Source organism: Phyllostomus discolor, chromosome 7 (assembly GCF_004126475.2).
Source record: "Phyllostomus discolor isolate MPI-MPIP mPhyDis1 chromosome 7, mPhyDis1.pri.v3, whole genome shotgun sequence".
NCBI classification, from domain to species: domain Eukaryota; kingdom Metazoa; phylum Chordata; class Mammalia; order Chiroptera; family Phyllostomidae; genus Phyllostomus; species Phyllostomus discolor.
The window spans coordinates 94,671,021-94,691,847 of record NC_040909.2 but is presented as its reverse complement, the minus strand read 5'-3'; the positions used below and the strand labels follow the sequence as shown (position 1 = coordinate 94,691,847).

The 20,827-nt window shown below is 37.9% G+C and overlaps 1 protein-coding gene and 1 non-coding gene across 2 annotated transcripts in view; both read left to right on the top strand.

Annotated features, from left to right (window-relative positions):
• Positions 1–20,827, top strand: part of TOX (thymocyte selection associated high mobility group box) — a 304,377-nt gene that overhangs the window by 152,568 nt on the left and 130,982 nt on the right. The window contains exon 2 of the mRNA XM_028533665.2: positions 8,674–8,739. Within this exon, the coding sequence (XP_028389466.1) occupies positions 8,674–8,739 (66 nt within the window). The remainder of the gene's footprint in view (positions 1–8,673; positions 8,740–20,827) is intronic.
• LOC114514947 lies at positions 17,193–17,323 on the top strand. Its single transcript, XR_003686164.1, has one exon. It is a non-coding gene; the product is annotated as a small nucleolar RNA SNORA72 (small nucleolar RNA).

Here is a 20,827-nt window from a genome sequence, read left to right as displayed (position 1 = left end):
GGAGTGTGTCTGGGGCTGAATGACCATAGCAATGGTGCCAGCCATTCCTGGAAGCAAAGGGTTGTGGCCAAGGCCTGAGGGTCAGGTGGGCTGAGCCGACCTGGGGAACACGTGACTGGATCTGTCTCAGACAAGTGACTTAAATACTTTGTGTCTCAGTTTTTCATCTGTGAAGTGGGGTTAAGAAGAGTCACCATATTATAAGACTGTTAGGAAAATTAAATGCTTTAGTATACTTAATGCAATTAGAAAATGCCTGCCAAAGTTAAAACTAGTTTGAACCATGGTAGCATCATTATCCTAATATAGAATCTACAACATAAGGTGACAAAACAGAATAGTGTTCATTTGAGTTAATAAACTTAGTGTGTTTGTTTAAAAAAACAAACAAACAAACAAACAAATATTGTATTGTAGCCATACACTTAGCCTCAGAGGGAAAATGCTGTTATGACTCTCTGAGTCACGACACTGAGTTGGGTGTAGGACAAATTCAAGGTATATACATAGCATTATTATTAAAAATTTCAGTTCTCAAAGTTAGCAAAGGAGACATGATGTGCAATTCTTCCCACATAAGTATATCACTAAAACAAAAATGAGAATATCAGTTCAGTTCCAAACAGAGTCCAGATGCTAAGTCATGGTTGTGATAGTCTGTTGTGGGCAGTGTAGCATTCTCCCTGTCCTGTCACTGTGTCTTCCAAGCAGCTGTGCTATGCACAGATCACATTTTCTCTCATGAATTCAGATCTGCAACAGAGTGTTTACCACCCAAGTTCAAGTGACAGGAACCTAACAGAGAGGGGTTTCTCTTTCCTAGTTCAGCTCTGTGTGTTCCCAGGTTGTAACACGCATCCATTCAAAGCACCGCTAGAGCAAGTCTGTTTTCTCATCCTTGGGTGTTGGTAGCCTGCACTAACAGGTCAGCTTTCCTCACCCTACGAATCATTTTTCTGGCCCGCTGTGCTCAGCACTGGTTCCATTCAGTTCGGCTGGCATGGAGGCAGACTGCCTTAGACTATTGCATCAGCAAGTTCAGCCTTGAATTGGAAGATAAACATGCATTCTCTCTAGTGTCTCCTGACCTTTTTCCTTGAGAATGGAAGATTGGGTGGTGGTGTTGGAGCGCGCCTTGCTCTACATTTATATTAACATTGGATATAGTAACATTGGTTACCGTACATAGGAAAGCCATGACAGCCAAGCTCAGTGCACATTATTACCTTTCACGTGATGCTTAGAGCTCCCCAAAATGCCTCACTCTATGTGAGACAGCAGAAGTCTTTGATTTCATGGCCCAAACCGAAGTTAGTTATTCCATTCAAAACAAATAAACAAAAACATTAGATGATGTGTAGTCTTATATTAAGCCAAGCAACACAAAATTGGATATTTTATTTTGAGGATATTACCCTCTCTTATAATGATTTATTATAATGCATCCTCCCAGAAATATCGCATTAACTCCCTATTACAAACATTTCCATTTTTAGCTCTTTTAAAAAAAAATCAAAGTATCAAATATTCCTCAGTGAACACCCAGAAATCTAAGGTTTCCCTTTATAGGCTGTACAACGTGGTACTGTTCCATGAATTCCACGAGGCGTCCCCCTCCCAGCCCCTCCCCAGCAGCAGTTTGCTGGTTTTCTTCTAATGGTTTCCTTAAAAAGATTCCATTTCCTGTACCAGCACTAATGATTGATTTGCACTTCACATTCTATCTTTGATTTTTCTTGTTTTAGTGGTTTCGGTAGCCTAATATTGCCCATTTTTGCTCATCATTCACTATGTTCAGACAGTGTTGGATGTCTGCTTTCAGTTTTTAAATAGAAGAAATAATAACTACCTAGTTTGAAAAGCTCTTTGGGATTATGGGTTTGGTTAATATCCTCTAAAAACAATTTCAAAAAACTGTACTTGCAGATTATAAATGACTTTTTATGTGATTGCATCCCCTGGTGCTTTGAAATAAAAACACAATAAAGAGTATAAAAGCACTTGATCAGAAAGGCTAATCCTGAGTTGATGCCATTTACATTTAGATTTAAATAAGTCAGCCTATTCGTTCTTTCAGACTTTGCTTCAGGTTTTAAATTGAGAATACATGGAAATTAAAAGCCCTAGTATGCTTAGATACATTTTAAAAAGTTACAATGCCTAAATTCAGTGGACTCTAAGAATACAACTGGGATAAACATAAAGAATAGGAAAATTTAGTTAGTAATTTTTAATGAAACAATGCTATTGCAACAATTACTAATAAGGTTCATCTAATATGTGGTCCAGGTGAAAGAAAGTGAAGTCATTGGGATAATAATGCAGATGCCATGCCGAGACTAGAGTATACAAACAAGCCACACACAGATAGTCTACAGTCTGACACCCCACTTTTTGTGAGTGATGGAGTATAAAGCAGTGTGCCATAGTGGACAATTCTCCTACTAGAATTCTGGGCCTTGATTCTATGCACTGATGGAACACATGGCCAACAAAAGTCTGTTTCTTTCTATCATAATATGAGAGTCCAGATATGATGCCATCAGGACCTTTCCAAGACCAAAATTCTAGGACTCTATTGCACTATATGATCCAAACTTGAAGTGACAACTTGATACACACCCGTGACCCAGGATGCATTTCTGAGGATGTTGCATCAGCATGAGGCCTGGTGAGATCCCTGGAACCACTTCCTGGACAGAGTGGCACCGGGTAGAGTGTGAAGAAGTACAATAATGACATTAACCTGACAGGGTCTATGTGGGCAGTGGGTGAAGGGCCACTGGAATCGTGGCTTAATTTTCTTCCTTCATCCAAGAGTTTGTCCAACTACAAGGGGAACGGCTAGGCCTCACACACATATGTGTTTTAGTTTGGCGACTCAAAATTCTTCAGAAAGAGGGCTTACACTCATTTAGACCTGGGTTTCTTGATTCTTGGCTAGTCTATATGTTTTCTACTTAAATAAAAATCTTGAGGAAGAAGTAGATCTAGCATTTGAGTGATGGTGCCCTGGCCATTCCTATATATTATATTTTTCTTTATAAGGGCTTCTACTTCTATAAAACCTATTTTAATTCACTGTAAGACTTTGAGCTGATGCCTTTAAAAGCCTCAAACCATTCTCTAAAAGCTTAATCTTCTTTCTCTTCCAAGTCACTGAATTCTCTAGGAAGGTAATGTATTTAATTAAGCAAATACTATTTAATTTTTGTTAACTAGACATTTTTGAGGACTTTTTATGTGCTGGCCCCAAGATATAGAGGCATTGAAGATATCTAAGGTGTGCCCTGTGTCCTCTGGTAGCTCACAGCCAGTGGAGTTAGTCCCCTAAAAACAAGACGTGGCTGGAACCAGAGAACTGCCTACAAGAAGGAGCTCGGAAGCTGGAGAGAACCCAGCCCTGACTTAGGGGAACTGCAGAGCAAAAGGCGAATTTCAACAAGTGAAAGAGAAGCAAAGCATTCTGAACAAAGAGGTGTGGATGTATGTGGGATGGCCTGGGGCACAGGACTGGATTCTGTGAGGCCACAGCCTCTCATAGCAAAATCCGCATGGTTGCAGCTCCCCTTTAGAAATGCACGCAATAGCATGAAATAACTGTCAGCTTTTCATGTGCTTCTACTTTGTATCTCCTCCAGAAAAAGGCTTTTGGAAGAGCTGAGAATATCTTGGTAGTAATAGAGGAAGCCAGATTAATAGTTTACCAAAGAAACAACAGGGTATATGTATACAAAGAAACAGTTTATTATAAGGAATTGTCTCATGCAGTTATGGAGGCTGACAAGTCCCCAGATCTGTAGTTGGGAACCTGGAGACGCAGGGAAGCCAGTGATACAGTTCCAGTACAAAAGCTGTCAGGCTTGAGACCCAAGAAGTGGTGAGGTTCCAGTTCAAGAATGAAGGCAGGAAAAGACCAATATCCCAGATCAACAGTCAAGCTGGTCAAGCTGGAAGTGTTCCCTCTTTTTCTCATGAATATCAGTCTTTTTGTTCTCTTTAGGCCTTTAACTGATTGGATGAGGCCCACCTACATTAGATAGGCCAATCTGCTTTACTCAGTCCACCAATTCCAATGTTCATTTCATCCAAAAACACCCTCACAGAAAGAACAGTATTTGACCAAATATCTGGGCACCAGGTGGCCCAGTCAAGTTGATAAAATTAATTATCACCATATCTTGGCCTTTTAAGGTTTAATTACAAAGCATCCGGGGACATTCATGAGCCTGATTACCAGACTGATAGTTCACCAAGACTCATGGGATTTTTTAAATTTATTTCTTAACATTTTAATTAAATGTATTACTGTGACATTGGTTAGGTTTTAAGTGTATGATTCCATAATATAATATATTATTTGTGTATTGCATCATGTGTTTACCAGTAATCATTATATCTCCTTCTGTAACCATGTATTTGACCCCCTTTACCTTCACCAACTCCTGCCACCCCCCTTTCCCTCTGGTAACCACCATACTGTTGTCTGTATCTATGAGGTCTTTTTGCTAATCTTGTTTGTTCATTTGTTGCTTTCAGTTTTATGTCCCATGTATGAATGAAATTATATAGTTCCTGACTTTTTCCATCTGACTTACTTTGCTTAGTATGGTAGTCTCAATATCCATCCATGTAGTCACAAATGTGATATATGTATATGAATAGTATATGTGTGTGTGTGTGTGTGTATACGATATCACATTTTCTTTATTTAATCATCAAAGGACACTTCAATTGTTTTCATGTGTTGGTCACCATGTATCTTTACGAATAAATGTTTTCAAATTTTCCAGGTAGATACCTGTAAAAGGGATTGCTAGGTCATATGCTAACTCAATTCTTAATTTGGGGGGAACCTGCATACTGCTTTCATAGTGGCTGCACCACTGTCCATTCCCACCAGCACTGAATGAGGGTTCCTTTTCCTTCACAACCTCCCTGGCACTTGTTATTACCTGTCTTGTTGATAACAGCCATTCTAACAGGTGTGAGGTGGTATCTCATTGTATTTTTTAAATTTTAAGATTGTATTTATTTATATTTAGAGAGAAGGGAAGGGAGGGAGAGAAACATCAGTGTGTGGTTGCCTCTCATCCACCCCCTACAGGGTTTGCATTTCTTTAATAGCTAATGGAGGTATAAGTGTCTTTCCATATCTGTTGGCCATTTGTAAGTCTTCTTGGGAGAAGTGTCTGTTCAGGTCCTCTGCCCATTTTTTAATTGGATTGCTAGTTTTCTTGTTATTAAGTTGTATGAGTTCTTCATATATTTTGGATATGAACCCTGATCAGAGGTATTGTTCACAAATATCTTCTCCCATTTGGTTGATTGCCTTTTCATTTTCTGATGGTTTCTTTCGCTGTGCAGAAGCTTTTTAGTTTGGTAAGCCCCATTCATTGATTTTTGCTTTTACAATATTTTCCTCGCCTTTGAAGTCAAATTCATAAAATCTTGTCTAAAACCAAGGTCTGGAACTTTAGTACCTATGTTTTCTTCTTTGTAATTTATTGTTTCAGGTTTTGTATTTAGGTTTGACATATTTTGAGTTAATGTTTGTGTATGATGACAAATAGCAGTCTAGTTTTATTCTTTTGCATGTGGCTGCTCAATGTCACAGCACCGTTTATTGAAGAGGCTTTCCTTTCCCATTTTATGCTTTTGGCTCTTTTGTTGAAAATTATTTGCTCATAGCCTGGCCAGATAGCTCACTCAGTTGGAGTGTCATCCTGATATGCCAAGGTTGTAGCTCCATCCCTAGTCAGGACACCTATAGGGGTCAACCAATGAATGCATGAATAAGCAGAACAACACATTGATGTTTCTCTCTCCATCTCTAAAATCAATCAATAAAAATTGTTTTATAAAGGAAATTATTTGCTCACATACATGCGAGTTTATTTCTGGACTTTTAATTCTGTTCCATTGGTCTGTGTGTCTATTTTTTCTGCCAATACCATGCTGTTTTGATATTGTCACTTATTAGTATAAGTTGAAGTCAGGGAGTATAATACTTTTTGGCTTTGTTCTTCGAGACTTATGTTTTTTTGAAAGTCTCACAATATTTTACACATTCTTGAACAATATCTCAACATCATTGAGATATTGCCAGTGATGTGCTTTGGAAATTTATTGACATTTTCCAAATTGATAGCTAATTTATCATTATGATTTGGACTATATACATATGTTCTGGTAGTTAAGTGTATATGCTAGAAAGCAAAGCTGCTTGGCTTTAAATCTTAGCCTTTTAAGAGCTATGCAACCTTGAGGATCTGGCTTAAACTCTGTGGCTTTTTTTAAGATTTTGTTTATTTATTTGTAGAGAGAGAGGGAGGGAAGGAGAAAGAGAGGGAGAGAAACATCAATTTGTGGTTGCCTCTCAAGTGCCCCCTACTGGAGGCTTAGCCTACAACTCAGGCATGTGCTGTAACTGGGAATCGAACCAGCGACCCTTTGATTCATAGGCCCATGCTCAATCCACTGGGCTACCCCAGCCAGGGCTCTCTGTGTCTTTAGTCTTAACTTATAAACTGTAGGTAATAAAAATATCTAAATCTTGGTTTTTATGAAGGTTATATCAGGTAATACACATCAGTTAATGTAAAGATATAGGTAGGTCATGGGGACATACAACGTATTCAACAAAATAGTTGTGCCTATAGCAACATACCTTTTATTATAAAATGCTGTTATAGCCTTGGCTCAATATTACTTAAACATTGGTACTTTTTGAGTAAAGAGTCCTTATCAAGAGCAGTAACATTGAATATGCTTAATTAGCATACACTTTGGATAGACTAAAACCAAAACTCCAAAGCCTCAGTTGGCTTGAAAATGACACCAGATTTAGCAAGTGAATTAGAGAAGATGGAATAGAAAGTAACACATTTATAGAATATGCACAGGCAGTGGAGTGTTTGATTCACTTCACTACTTCTGTTCAATTTAGTTTGTTATAGTCAGAGAAACTGTCCATATTTTAAGTGTTTCTTTGGCATCTTGACATTAAAAACATTTGCAAACAAACCAACAGTGGATGTGGGTGGAGAAATGCTAAATGATGCTTTGTCAAGTTTTGAGCTGTCAGGAGGAACAGACAGATTGACTGGGGCTAGGATTGTCTTTGGGTTGAAGGTGATCGATCACCTGACTGATGGAAAACCAACCTTGGGTAAGTAACTTGGGCTCAGGGCTCTTGAGCCAGATGACAAAGCTACCAAAATGTCCAGCTAGTCTTTTCTAAGTGTGCTATTTCTGATTTGTCTGAACAACCACATCATTCAATAAGTGATTTCATATCCGTTTAGATAAGGTTGTTCACATAACATGAAATATATCTCCAGGGTGATGAGTGAGGAAATCCTTTGAACTTAACCTCATGAGTGCTTCAGCATCCTTAGGGAGGTCTTTATTCATACAGCTGATGTTTATGTGAATACTCAGGGCACCCACTTCTGTTGACTACAGTTCAGAGGCTTTAGTGTGTCCCTGTGTTTCATACAACCCTCTTGTGCTAGCACCTCATAGGTGGTGGAATATGATGTCTATAACACAATTTTTGATGGTATATGAAGTATGTCCATGTTACTCAGTGCTTGCAGCTCCATCAATAACATCATTCTGCCTTGAAAACTATTGTAAATTTTCAGATTTTCAAGTTCTTGTGTCTGAAATTAGTCTGCCAATGAAAGTATATTCACTCAGCTCTTTGAAACTGGCTATATTAGTTCATTTGATTATTTCCTTGGGGAATTTTTTCTTCCAATGAAAAAAGAAATGCCTTGTCCATTTGTCAAGTGACTAAAGATAGCTGAGGATTAAATATGAATGGAGCAATTACTGCTTTCAAAAACCCAAATAATGGAAAGTATGTTGTTGTTATTGCTGTTGCATGAACTATTACATCATTCTGCAATTGCTCTGCCTGGTTAATTTCCTCCTCCCATCTTGTTCTGAACTTGTAAATGTGTGTATGGATTTCTGTGCATTTGTAATACTTACATTAATTCTATGTCATTGAGAAACTCCAGAGAGGGAAATTTAATCATCAAGCTTATATATTTTTATTGTTATTCATTATTGTTATCATTCTTAGCCATGGATGTAGTGGCACATGCTTTTTTCAAATATTATCATAAAGTTAAAATTTTTAATCATAAGGCTATTGTGATGAAGCCAGTTTTAGTCTGTTATGAAAGCTCTGCACTCTTTCATTTCTGAGAGCTAAACTCAGAATGCATTGAGCTGTGCCTTAGTTTATTTTCCATTATCTTTTCCCCCTAGAAATTGTGCCATTCATTTAATACTTCATTACAACCAAACTGCAATATGTATACATGGTACGCAAAATGAGCCATTTTGTTTTAAAACAGATTGCAGATGAAAGGAAGCCATTCATTTCTTGCTCGCTTGCTGTAATTACTAGAGCACTAATTACTCCAAATCACTGACATCCAAGGTCAGGAAGGATGACAACAGAAACATCAAAGAAAAAATGTGGCTCAGTCGCTAGGACAGATTTTTCGTATTCCCAAACACAGTATTATTTTTATGGCTACTGTTTTTTAGTTTGGTGGTGAAAAACAGAACAAAACAAACAAACACGCACACACACAAATAAAAACCCTGCACACAGTCAAGATTGCTCAATGTTTACTATTATTTCATTCGCAGTTTGACGGTGAGAACATGTACATGAGCATGACAGAGCCGAGCCAGGACTATGTGCCAGCCAGCCAGGTGGGTTAATTAATCTTCTCTGCCTTGTTTCAAATTGTAATTAAACAAATTCAAAGAGTTGCATTGCAAATGAGTAGCACTATCAGTAACTGCCGCAATCAGGAATAATCATAATTTATAAACAAAGCATTTAAGCCTTGTTTCCAGTTAATGAGATAGAGCTGATAAAGCACCGGAGTTGGCGTTTGTTGAAAGACGCTACCTTGTTTCCCTCCAGAACGGCAAGCAGCTGTTTTGCCAGCATGATCTTTGCTAAACAGTTGTTTTACCTTTAGGAAATAAAGTCTTTACAGGTGCAGGTTATTTGTGCTTCTGACTAGAGACAAGTTAATCATTATAAGCTACACATGCCACAAATAGTTTTAATTATCCACTGTTGTGGCAGTTTTCAATAAAATGTTGTATTTATAACCAAAATCACGTGGCCAATCGGCGCTATACGGCTGCTTTCAGAATCTATTAGGTGGGTAGTTTTCAAGCCAAAATGCATGATACGATTGAAACCTTTCGAGGGCACATTTGCATCCATTTTGCTGGGAATGGTTGACAAGGTCTTTAATTGTCAGAAGTTGACAACAAAATTCCGATGGTTACATTGATAAAAATAAATGCTTAGATATTTATTTTTAGATACTTAAAACCAGGCCCTTTAATCCAGCCAGGACATTTAAAGCAAAATTATAACTGCCCCCAGGGTAACAGTATAACATAATATATAAGAACATTGTAAGCAAAAAATAAACAAATGAGTGAATGAAAGTGAGGGTAAATTCATAGGAACATTTTGTGGGCTTGAACATGTTTTTTTTTTTTTGCTAGAAGACTATAAAACCACAGTAGCTTGAAGTTTCTTGTAACAGTGACTATGGTGGAAATTCGAAAATGTAGTGTCGTTTTCAATGCCTACATATCTGCCCAGTAGAGTTGTTAACTGGGAAGGGTGGGGATAGGAGGATGATAAAATTTCTGTTGTTCTTCATGGAGGTTGTCAGTGAATTAAATCTAATGTATATGGTAGGGGTACATTTTGAGGGGCTTTGAAATTTCTCTAAGAGCCAAATGTCTTGTGCTTAACTAAAAACAGAGGCAGGCCTGCCTCTCCGTGAACTTTGCATTTAGAAGTCATTATGGTCACTGCCTCCCTTGGCAGACATTCTAGAAACCACACTCTATTGTTCAGAGGAGAAGGTCATCGTGAAGTTCAAAGATCCGGACTACATTTCCTCCCATTCAGCTGAGTTGACCACACTCAGAATACCTTTGGAAGGCCAAGCTTTGCATTTAAAATTCTTACAGAATGCAATTCATTCAGCTAAGTAGCCTCCAAGATCCATAGGTGGTTCTGAATAGGACTGTTTGATTAAAAAATGAAAAATGTTACTATTAATTTTCTTCTAACCATCAATCCCAAAACTGTACTGACAAGTTTAGTATTACTATTAGATTAGAGCAACCCAGTATCATCTCTTTGGTGCCTTTAGGGTTTTGAAGTGTAAGGGCTAATTGAATTTGTTTGAAACAGTAGAAACACAAACTCAATAAATGATTGCTGTTATAAAGCAGCTGCTCCCTCTCAGAGAATCATTATGTCCTTCTTAAAGACTTTTGGAAAAGGGATTAGAAATTCAAAGCATATACATCATAAGAGCTTGGGCCCTTAGATTTTTAAATTCAAGTACAGCGGATGGATAATATTAAGCCCTGACTGAAATCAAACAGCTAACTTTATTTTTCTTAATATTTCAGTCAGGAGTTACTAAAAATGTTTTAAATACCAGTGAAAATTTATGAAGTAGTAAGAACTCCAGATACTTTGTCTTTGTAAAGCTGTGCCAGAATAAAACTATCTTTTAATAATGTAGCATGCATGAGAATGTTTTTTAGAATGTGTTACTTTTAAAAATTAGACTAATGTAAGATCATATATACTCTGGGGGGAAATAAACTTCACAAATCACATAAGTTTAACGGCCTTAGCTAAATTTTGCACTTACCATTCCTTTTGTTTACTGTAATATAGTGCATTCCAGAATTCATTACCTGATATTCTTTTAGGGAATCTTAATCAATTTGCCCCTTTTGGCAACCATAAATAAGATTTTAGTCATCCTGCAGGAAAAAAAAAGTTTTGTTCTTTTCCTACATAACATCAGACATCTGCATAGCTTAGTAATCCAAGACAACTTGCCTCATAGCATCACTCAACAATTATAATTCCTGTTCAATTTTCAAATCAGTACATGCTTTGAGACTTATAGACTAAGTTGCTAAGTAGGAACATATGGTGTACTACTGCTCCTGTGATGTTGCTGCAAGCAAATAGCATAATTCTAAACTTGAAATGATTTTTATAGAAAGCCAGTGCTGGAATAGCTCCAGCAATGGAAGTACACTGTAAAAATTAGTGATATTCTTTTAGGCAGTCCCAAAAGGCTCTTTGGCACTGTCTACTACATGCATTCTATACCTCTTCAGTGGGTGTATACAAATCCTTAAAATTTTTTGCATATAGTTTTGTAATTGATAGGCAGCTTTTATTGAATATACCACCACATAATAAGCCTGATGAGTATGTAATAAAAACTCATGACATTTCCACTTCTCTCTGGCTCCATTCTTGGAATATTGGCTATTTTCTCCTATAATAAAGTACACTGACCACTCAGTACTTCAATCTAAACACCGTTTAAAATTTTCTAGCTCTGGACAGAATTTGAACGACACAGTGCGAGATTACTTTCTGTTTCCAGACCCTGGCTAAGAGGACTCATGTTGCCTGATACCTTATGAAACTGCAGGTTCTCTCCTGTGGAGTTTGTGGGAGAGTGTGAGTGGGCTAATGAAAGGAAAGCCAACTGAACATTAGCTAACAGTCCTTCATAAACTCAGTCCTTTCTCATTCCTAGCCTGTTATGTTTGACTGACCAATGTGCCAGAATACACAACAATGAGGCCAAGAAGTTTGGGCTTCTCACCTGAGCTCAGACTCTTGCCCAGAATTTCCCAGACCCACTCAGATTCACGTGTTATGTGGTCTTTCTCTTCTAGTTCTAGCCCCTTTCGCCAGCCCCTACAATTATAGTACCTTCTGTAGTTCCTCATCTGTGATTGTGCTCAATATATAAATGTTCATTTGAATTGTATACATCAAAGGAAACAGGAATCTCCTCCTCTGGATCAGAACTTTCTCTGTCACAAAGGTTACTAATGTTTTTATGTTCAGTTCTGGATATGTGCCATTACTTTTTCTCATTGTTTCTTCTTCTCTGGGAGTTCCCAGAATATCATTGTCCATGGCTCCCTGTCCATTCCAAGCTTTTCACACACACTAGCAACATATTTCACCATTTGTCTGGCATAAGAACACCTCTCATGCATGTCTCCCTTGGGATACTGTGGGAAAATGGTTAAAAAGGACCAGTCTTTTTTTTTTAAGATTTTATTTATTTATTTATTTATTTATTTATTTATTTTAGAGAGGGAAAGGAGGGAGATAGACAGAGAGAGAGAAACATCAATGTGTGGTTGCTGGGGGTTATGGCCTGCAACCCAGGAATGTACCCTGGCTGGGAATCGAACCTGGGACACTTTGGTTCCCAGCCCACACTCAATCCACTGAGCTACACCAGCCAGGGCTAGGACCAGTCTTTTTATATAAGAAATAATTGCTTAATATCGGGAATCAGAAGATTTTTCTGGAGTCAAGTTGTGAAGAAGCTTTGGTTACTGGATTGAAACATGTTTTCAATTAAGTCACTTCCTCCTTGACATTGGCCTCTACTCCAGTAACCCATTTCTTTTTGTTTGGTTTCCATCCCTACCCTCTTGTTTCCTTCATTCCTCCTCTCTTCCTCCTTCTTTCCTTTCTTCCTCCTTCTTTCCATGAACAGTTATCCTTTAAGCATTGGATAATTTTTGTTGTTAATTCTGAGCATCATAGTAAACTCAAAATACGAAATGAGACCCCATTTGATATTATTTTCAGTTGTGATTAGGTTCCTCTCCCTGCTTCTTTCCTCTTCCCCCACTGAAATTGTCTCTTACCTAGGCCCTCAAATCCCACAGTTAAAAAATAACAGTGATAAAATATAGCAATATTATATACAACTTAAGTATAGGATATACATTTTATACCACACATTTTGAGTATAGAAGCTGAAGAGCACCCGTGTATCTCAGGCAGCTTTCTCATGTGAGTTTGGGTTTGATTTTTAACTTCACTAGACCCTTGTCCCTGACAACCGCTCAGACTCAACAGATCAGTGCATCACATCAAGATTCACCACCTCCAGCCTACTCCCTTACCTACTAAACTTCTTTTTTCTCTTTTTTGGCCTGTAGTCATAACAGTTAACACCACCTACCCAGTCTACCAAGACAGGGGACCTGGACAGTCTCTCTTATCTATCACTCTGCTCTGAGTTACAGCACATAGTGTTGGTTCTACTTTTTTGCATAACTTTGGAATTGGTCTCCTCTTTTCCCTGTATACAACCACTGCCTGAGTGCTGGGGCCCACAGTTTCTCATTAACTTGTCTCATCTCATCTCACTTCCACCTCTTCGTTTCTCCTCTCACCATTGCTGAATGGTCCTTGTCTCTTTCCCACTTACACACTTCCGTGCCTCTCGTGTGTGCAAATCAGAGTTATCGAGGACATATTTGCCCCTCTGCGGCATGTAGCGTACTAAAATTGGTACCAATTTCTCTTTCTTTTTTCCCCCCACCTGAAAGGATCTCCTGTTCCTAGAATAATGTTTGACACATCAGAGGTATGCAGTGCTTTTTGTAGAAAGATGAGTAAATGAATACAGATCTTGTGTACATTTTTAAATCATAGTAATTCTTTTTTTAAAAGATTTTACTTATTTATTTTTAGAGAGGAGAAGAGAGGGAGGAAAAGGGTGAGAAACATCAACATGTGGTTGCCTCTTGCATGCCCCCCACTGGGGACCTGGCCTGCAACCCAGGCATGTGCCCTAGACTGGGAATCAAACCGGTGACCCTTTGGTTTGTATGCTGGTACTCAATCCACTGAACCACACCAACCTGGGGCAAATCACATTAATTCTTTGACTTTTCTGTTTGCAATGATTTTCAGCCCAGCATTGCAGATATTTAGCAAATCTGGCCCTGCCTATTGCATTCTACTAGCACTCGTCCATCTGGTGTGAATGCCCCCACACATTAACAAAGGATGCCAGCTCTCCCACCTCCTTAGAAAATCATGTCAAGTGCAGGAATGGAAGAATGAGAGTGATAATGAACTCAGTAATAACAGGAGTTATTCTTACAATGATAGCACATTGCTATCTGTCATCAGCAATGCAGTGGCTGTGGGACCAAGAGAGCTCTCTGAGTCCCTTTCTGTACAATATTGTATTAAATCTATTAGAATTATAACATTTTGAGTTTGCAAGCATATTCATAACTATATCTATATTTTTAATTACATTTGTCTAATGAGAAAATTTCCTAGGTTAGAATGTAAATGAGGTATCACAAAAGGGCCTAGATAATATATTTCTAAGACCAATTTTGAAAAAAAAATCTTGACTATGGGCCATAAAATTTCCATGATCATGACATAAATTTGAACTATAAATTAGACCAATTACTTTTAGATTGGTTCCTTTTGGCAGAAATTTCAGGCGTAAAGTCAACTTGACTTTTTGACCATTGACCCAATAAAATGGCAAAGCTGCCATGCTTTGGGTAATCTAGTTAGTCCAACAAAGTCTGGCATCTTAACAAGCCCAAACTAGTTACTCAAACCAGTCTTCAGTGTAACATTCAAATGATTACTCTGTGCAGTCCCGGAGGCATTCATTACAGACAAAATTGCTCTTGCTGCCTTGCATACAAGCTGAGTTTTCAATGGGAAATGAAAGGATGCCTGGAAAAATAGGCCACCTAATTAAGTTAAACTACTCTAGCATTTGGCTTGACATCTTCATTACTCAAAATTAAAAAGATGCTTCACTTGAGCACACAAGTTACTATTGTTTATGTTGTTTTCTTCCTAAATTGGCTTCTTACATGGAAGTCTGTTTTTCAGAATTATATCTTGAAATAGCTCACATATTTCTTACAGTTTATAAAAATGTCTTAATAGCGGTATGGATACTGAGTACGGGCACCATACAAACATACATCTTCGGGCTCTTGATAGTCAAACATACATCAGTCTTTCTGCATATTTTCTTGATTATTTACATATTGGCATGGTTGAACTTCAGATGATTCTTTACCCGAGTCTTCATTATTTATTATTTTTTAGTTGGTTTTGGACTCTGTTAGCTATAAATGATCATTTAACATGAGAAATATGAATTCTTCAAAAAACATTTAAGTAGACCATAAAATTTAAACTGAAATTCATTTGTCCAGTAGAAGTGTTTTACATCAACCTCTCAAATGGAGCTATTTCGGGAACATTTTACAACATAAACACATGTAGAGCACACCATGCACTGATTGCCAGTTCCTACTCATTGACACTAATGAGGCTGCTGACAGGTTAAATGTTGTGTATCATATATATTTCCAAGCTGTGGGATTTGTGAATATAAGACTCATTTTTTATTTCAGAAAATGAATGTTTGTTGCTGAGTATGCTCAAGAATTTTATTATAATTGTCTAATAGTAGGTTTTCAAGCATTAGGGAAAGAAATTTCAGTGATAAAAATTATGAAAATACCTGAATGGAACAGCATTGGGGCTAAAAACAGTTGCAAACCAGGTTCTCAAAGCATCAGGCTCCATTTGGAAGACCATTGGCTCAGTGGGCAACTGTCATTGGCACCAAAACGTTTAGGTGCTGGGAGGAGGCGCTGGGGCTCCAGCGCACAGCCTGGCCACTTACACAGCTGTGGTTGGCATTTTGAAAGCAGGCCTTCAGCTTGTTCAGAATTCCATTTTGAAGATTTTTTTTTTTATTTTAGCACATGAACAATTACAAAAAAGTAAGTGATCCCCTTTGTTAAATTTTACAAGGTATAACACACTAGATTTTTCCCCTGTCACTTATTATAATAAATCTGTCATTAAAGAATGTCAAAAAATAAAAATAATACTTAACTTTAAGATAGTAATATGTTGAACAATGTAATCTGTCTCCATTTCCAAGGCACTTAAAGGTCGTACTTAAGAAATCTTCCAATTTTAATATGCCAATATATCAAGTAAAAGCGACTTTGCCCATTTTTACTGTATGAACACTGAGGCTTGGAAAGGCTGAGGTTTTTTCCACCCACTTGCGTCTCTTCTGAGACCTCTTTCTTCAGTGTTCGTCTGCCACCCAAACACCTTTAAAGAAGTGTCAAGTTTCCCTCTGCAGTTTCAGTTCCTCAGTTTGGGAGCAGACTGAGGTAGACTTCCCAGAAACACAAAGAACGTTTCAGTTTAATCTTCATTTATGTCCGTTTTTTCCCCCTTTTTCTTGTGTTTTTTCTGATCTATGTTATTTCACAGTTTGGATATAAAAATTTATACCTACAACCCTAATGGTTTGAAAATAATTGATGACTGTCTTGAAAAATGTTCTCTATACATTCCTTGCTGTTTATAAGTTATGATGATTGATTCTTTCGCTAGCAGTCAAACAAGTAACTTCTGAGTCCTAGCATCAAATTATTCAAATGGGATTGCCTGCTCTGAAACTCAGAATGGCTCTAATGGTCACGATCTGAGACCAATAACGAAGGCTTCCCCGTATGCAGCTTGACATTCAGCATTTCAGGAGAAGGTCCTCCCTCAAGAAGGGCTTAACTCACTGTGAGTTATTTTCTGAATTCACAAAGTGGCCTTAGAGGAATAGTGGTTGGGGACAGGGGACAGCAGTAGGATTGCAGGTGTGGAGCAAGGCCAGTAGCCCTATACAGAAATTGCCTTGGTTGGGGGCCGTCTGGACTCATCTGTACTGTGAGTATCCAGCTGTTTATTTCTTATCCTCTGACTTCATTTAAACTTCTTGCTTGTCAACATAACGATATGTTTTAGTAGAAAGTTTCTGCTTGGCTAGGAGTTTATGTTATACCTCCCATACCCACAGTGTAATAAATGAATTAGATCCATAATGATAATAATAGCTGTCAGTTGACAGCTACCTCTATTTGGCAAGGAACTAAGCAAAGGCTTTGCATACATTATCTCAATCCGTAGAATAATTCAGCAAGGATGAGAGAGGTTAGAATGATGGGCAAAAAAATCTACAAAATAGTAAATATCAGAGTTAGGCCTGGGAAGGCTTCATGCCCACATCACAACCCATCCCTGGTCAGCTAGTCTTTATTTTATTCTAGCTTGTGGACATCCCAACCTCAACCAACCCTTGTTAGTGTTGAAATAACTACAATGTGTGAATGTGTGTGCAAGTACTCTGAAAAAATGAGGTTGAACCAAATGAAATTGCAGATACATGATCATCTTTTACCTGCAAAAGCAGCAATCTCTGCAAATATTCTCGCTGTTCTGATTTTGTAATAATCAGGCAGGCTAACCATTCTCTGTGTTAAGACCATGCATGTGTCCCCAGACCTAGTTCTTTCCCTAGTACTGATTTTATGAATGCTGGTGATACAAACTCTGAAAAAAAGAGCAGCAATCTTACATCTGTCCAAACACGCCTAACAGGCCATGCAACGTGAGGTTTTTATTTGCTGTTCCTGACTTCTTTTATCCAGACCAGCGATTCCTTGCTTCTCCTCCTGTCCAGCCTTTTCCACACTTTTGCCACCACTGCTGGCTTGTTTCCTCTTACTCTCCTGTCAGCGTTCAGGACTTCCCCCACAGGCAGCGCTCTTCCTTTTCTCCTCCAGAAGGAAAACAAAGTGCAGGAGGGATTTCCATAGAAGACACTCACCCCTCCTGCTCTTCCCCAGGGATCCAATTTCTGGGTAACTCAAGCATAACAGGTTACATCTTCGTCAAACAGGAAATTCTCTCCAATTGGTCAACTCTTCTTTTTTCTTCCATGTCACCATCTTCAGCTACACTTCACTGTAAACTTTCTTTGTGGCAAAGACTTTAGAAAGTGAGATGATCATCATATATCTAGGCATCCACTTGCAGTGAATTCCTGCTAAATGTTCCAGAGTAGGAATTGCACATCGGAGTACAAACAGGGCCCTCTCTTTCCTTGTTCTGTTCTTTGTTTGAGGGAGGGGCCAAACCAAGAGCTCAGGCCATCTGTTTAGGTCTCTTGCTCAGCTGATCTGTCTACTCTATAAAGAATGCGAGTTTACATAGCCAATGTTTGCTAATTTCTACACAACAGTCAAAAATGATAAGAATGCCCATGAACAGAGATAGCATATATTTTTCACTTTACATATAAGTTATGTGCCAAAAAAAAAAACAGGCCAACACTGAATGTTCAGCTCTGTGTTGTCTACCTTCATGCTATTTAGCAAATAGAACCGAACCATAAGGAAAAATCAATTGCACTCAGTTTTTTTTAAAAAAGAAAATTTATTAAAGCTCAAAGGCCATGAGTATTTTAAAATACTATATTGAGCCCTGACTGGCATAGCTCAGTGGATTGAGCTCGGGCTGTGAACCAAAGCATCGCAGGTTCAATTCCCAGTCAGGGCACATGCCTGGGTTGCAGGCCACGACCCCCAGCAACCACACATTGATGTTTCTCTCTCTCTCTTTCTCCCTCCCTTCCCTCTCTAAAAATAAACACATAAAATCTTTTTTAAAAATCTTAAAATAGTATATTGAAACCCAAGGCATTTTATTTAATTGTTAAATATAAAAAGCAACTTTGTAATGATACTGTGTGTTTCTCCTCTGCCCATCTGGTCCTTTAAATACAAGAAAGTCATTTATCCTCTAAGGGCCTCGGTTTTCTCATCTGTAAAGTGGGGGCATATTCTCTGAGGGCCTCGGTTTTCTCATCTGTAAAATGGGGGCATATTCTCTGAGGTCTTCTCTTCAGTGAGTGTTCTGTGATTCCATTGATCATAAATATAGTACTCTAGAACATTATCTCAAAGAAAAAACATATAAGGTTTTTATCGTAGTGTGCTTCTTAACAGAGAATAATCAGAAATGCCTTCAATGTTTGATAAGAAGAAACTGGTGGAATAAATTATAGAACATGCACATGATGACATAATATTCAGCCATTCAGACAATAATGTAGTGATATTAATTGACATGAAAAATTATTCATAATGCATTGAATGATCAGGTTAAATTGTATGATGGTATAATAATAATAATGTACTTATCATTTACTGATTATCTTATGAGCCAGTTTATTACTCAAATTAGTTGTATTACCTCATTTAATCCTGATATACCCTTAAAGAACTGAATACTATTAACATCTTTATTTTATAGATTTGGGAACTAAGGCTTAGAGGAATTAAGTAACTACATATACTAAGAGATGAGCTGAGGTAGCATTTGCAAGTAGCATTTCTAGATCTATGTTGCATTTCTGACTTTTAAAAAATACAATAAAAAATAATAATAAAGTGAAAAAACAAAAGCTCAAAATAAAATAGAAAACAAACTTAAAAAGTTTTAAAAGGTACACAAAACTGTGCTTTTCACATAAAAAAGTGTGCTTTTTTTTCCAGAATAGTTGAATTAAGAGTGATTATTTTCATGTACAATTTCTTTAATTTTTTTCTGGTTAATGTGGAGTATTTATAAAATGAAACAAAAATGTATAAAACTAAATCTCAGAATATAAGAAGTGAATGTGAGAATTGAAAGCATCTTAAAAACTAAAAAAAGTGTAAACTGCATTTGTACATAAAACTGTACACCAAACAATTATATTTGAATGTTTTAATTATCTACTTTAAACTCTGAATATACAATGATGACCTGTTACCAGAAGAACATGCCTGGGCCCCATTAGGGTTTCAGCAGCAGCTCCTGCACATCAGCGTGCTCTCCCTAATTATCGATGTGTGGGGTATGGGTGGTTGGGGGTACATTATTTGTTTCACCCCCCCCCTTTTTAGCGAGAAAGGAGGAGACCCTTAAAACAATTGCAGAGAACACTTGGCTTTAAAATGTTCCTTAAAAATACATCCCGTACACTCATGTAGACCCTCAAACAATACTGAGGGGAAAAAGTCTGTTCCCCATTTCAGTATCATTAATGAATTATGACAGGAGAAATGAGTATATGTAAATGTTAAGGACTTTTCTGGAAGCTCCTGGAGAGGGCACCCTGGCAACAGTCCTGATTCACAGAGGAGGGATGGACTGTCCCACCCTGCCCACCCCGATCTGAGCATGCTTGGCTTATTGCCAAGATACCCCTGAGTCTTCAAAGCTTCAGCTTCTAAGTTGCACCACAAGGGTCCAAGTTTACCCAGTCCTAGCCCCAGAAAGATCCAGTGTCAGACATTCTGTGGGGTGGCATCAAGTTGACCTTGTTTTCTGGTCTCATTCAGCCTTTGGACCAGATGCAATAGAGGCTTGCTTTGGGCCTGGTGCCCCAGAGATTTTTTTTTTTTGCCTGGTGGAGCCAATCTTGCCCTTGAAGTTTTCTTAAAGATGAAGAACCTGACTTTGCTGTTGAACATCCTTGCTTCATTTTCCAGAGTCCTTCATTTGTCAGTTTCGTGGTCCTCCCTTAATCACTAATTGCATCTTGGCAGAAGCGTCTGATCTTCGGGCCCTGTTATCGGGGTGAATCTGCTGAGAACAATTTCTTCAGCATCCCAGCTTCAAATAATTCCTCTTTTATTTACACTCTGATATTACTAAGCCTCACACTTGAAACAGGCTACTTATTGGGAGCCTAATTACTTACATCTCTTCTAATTCACTTCCTATGTAACAAACTGCATCTTACAATCTCTTGTATCACAAATCATACTTTGCAGAATGCCTCACACACAGTAGGTGCACAACAAATGCTTCTATGGCAAGTGAGGCAATCATTACCTTTTATTTAATACCAGTCACAAAACTTAATGAGCACAAATAAAATAAGTGTACTTTCTACCAAATATTGTATTTTGATAACTGTTGCTTGAAAAATTAGTACATTGTGGGATTTTAAATGAAGATGATTTATTGCTATTGTCTAACATGTGAAGAAAGACAAAAAAA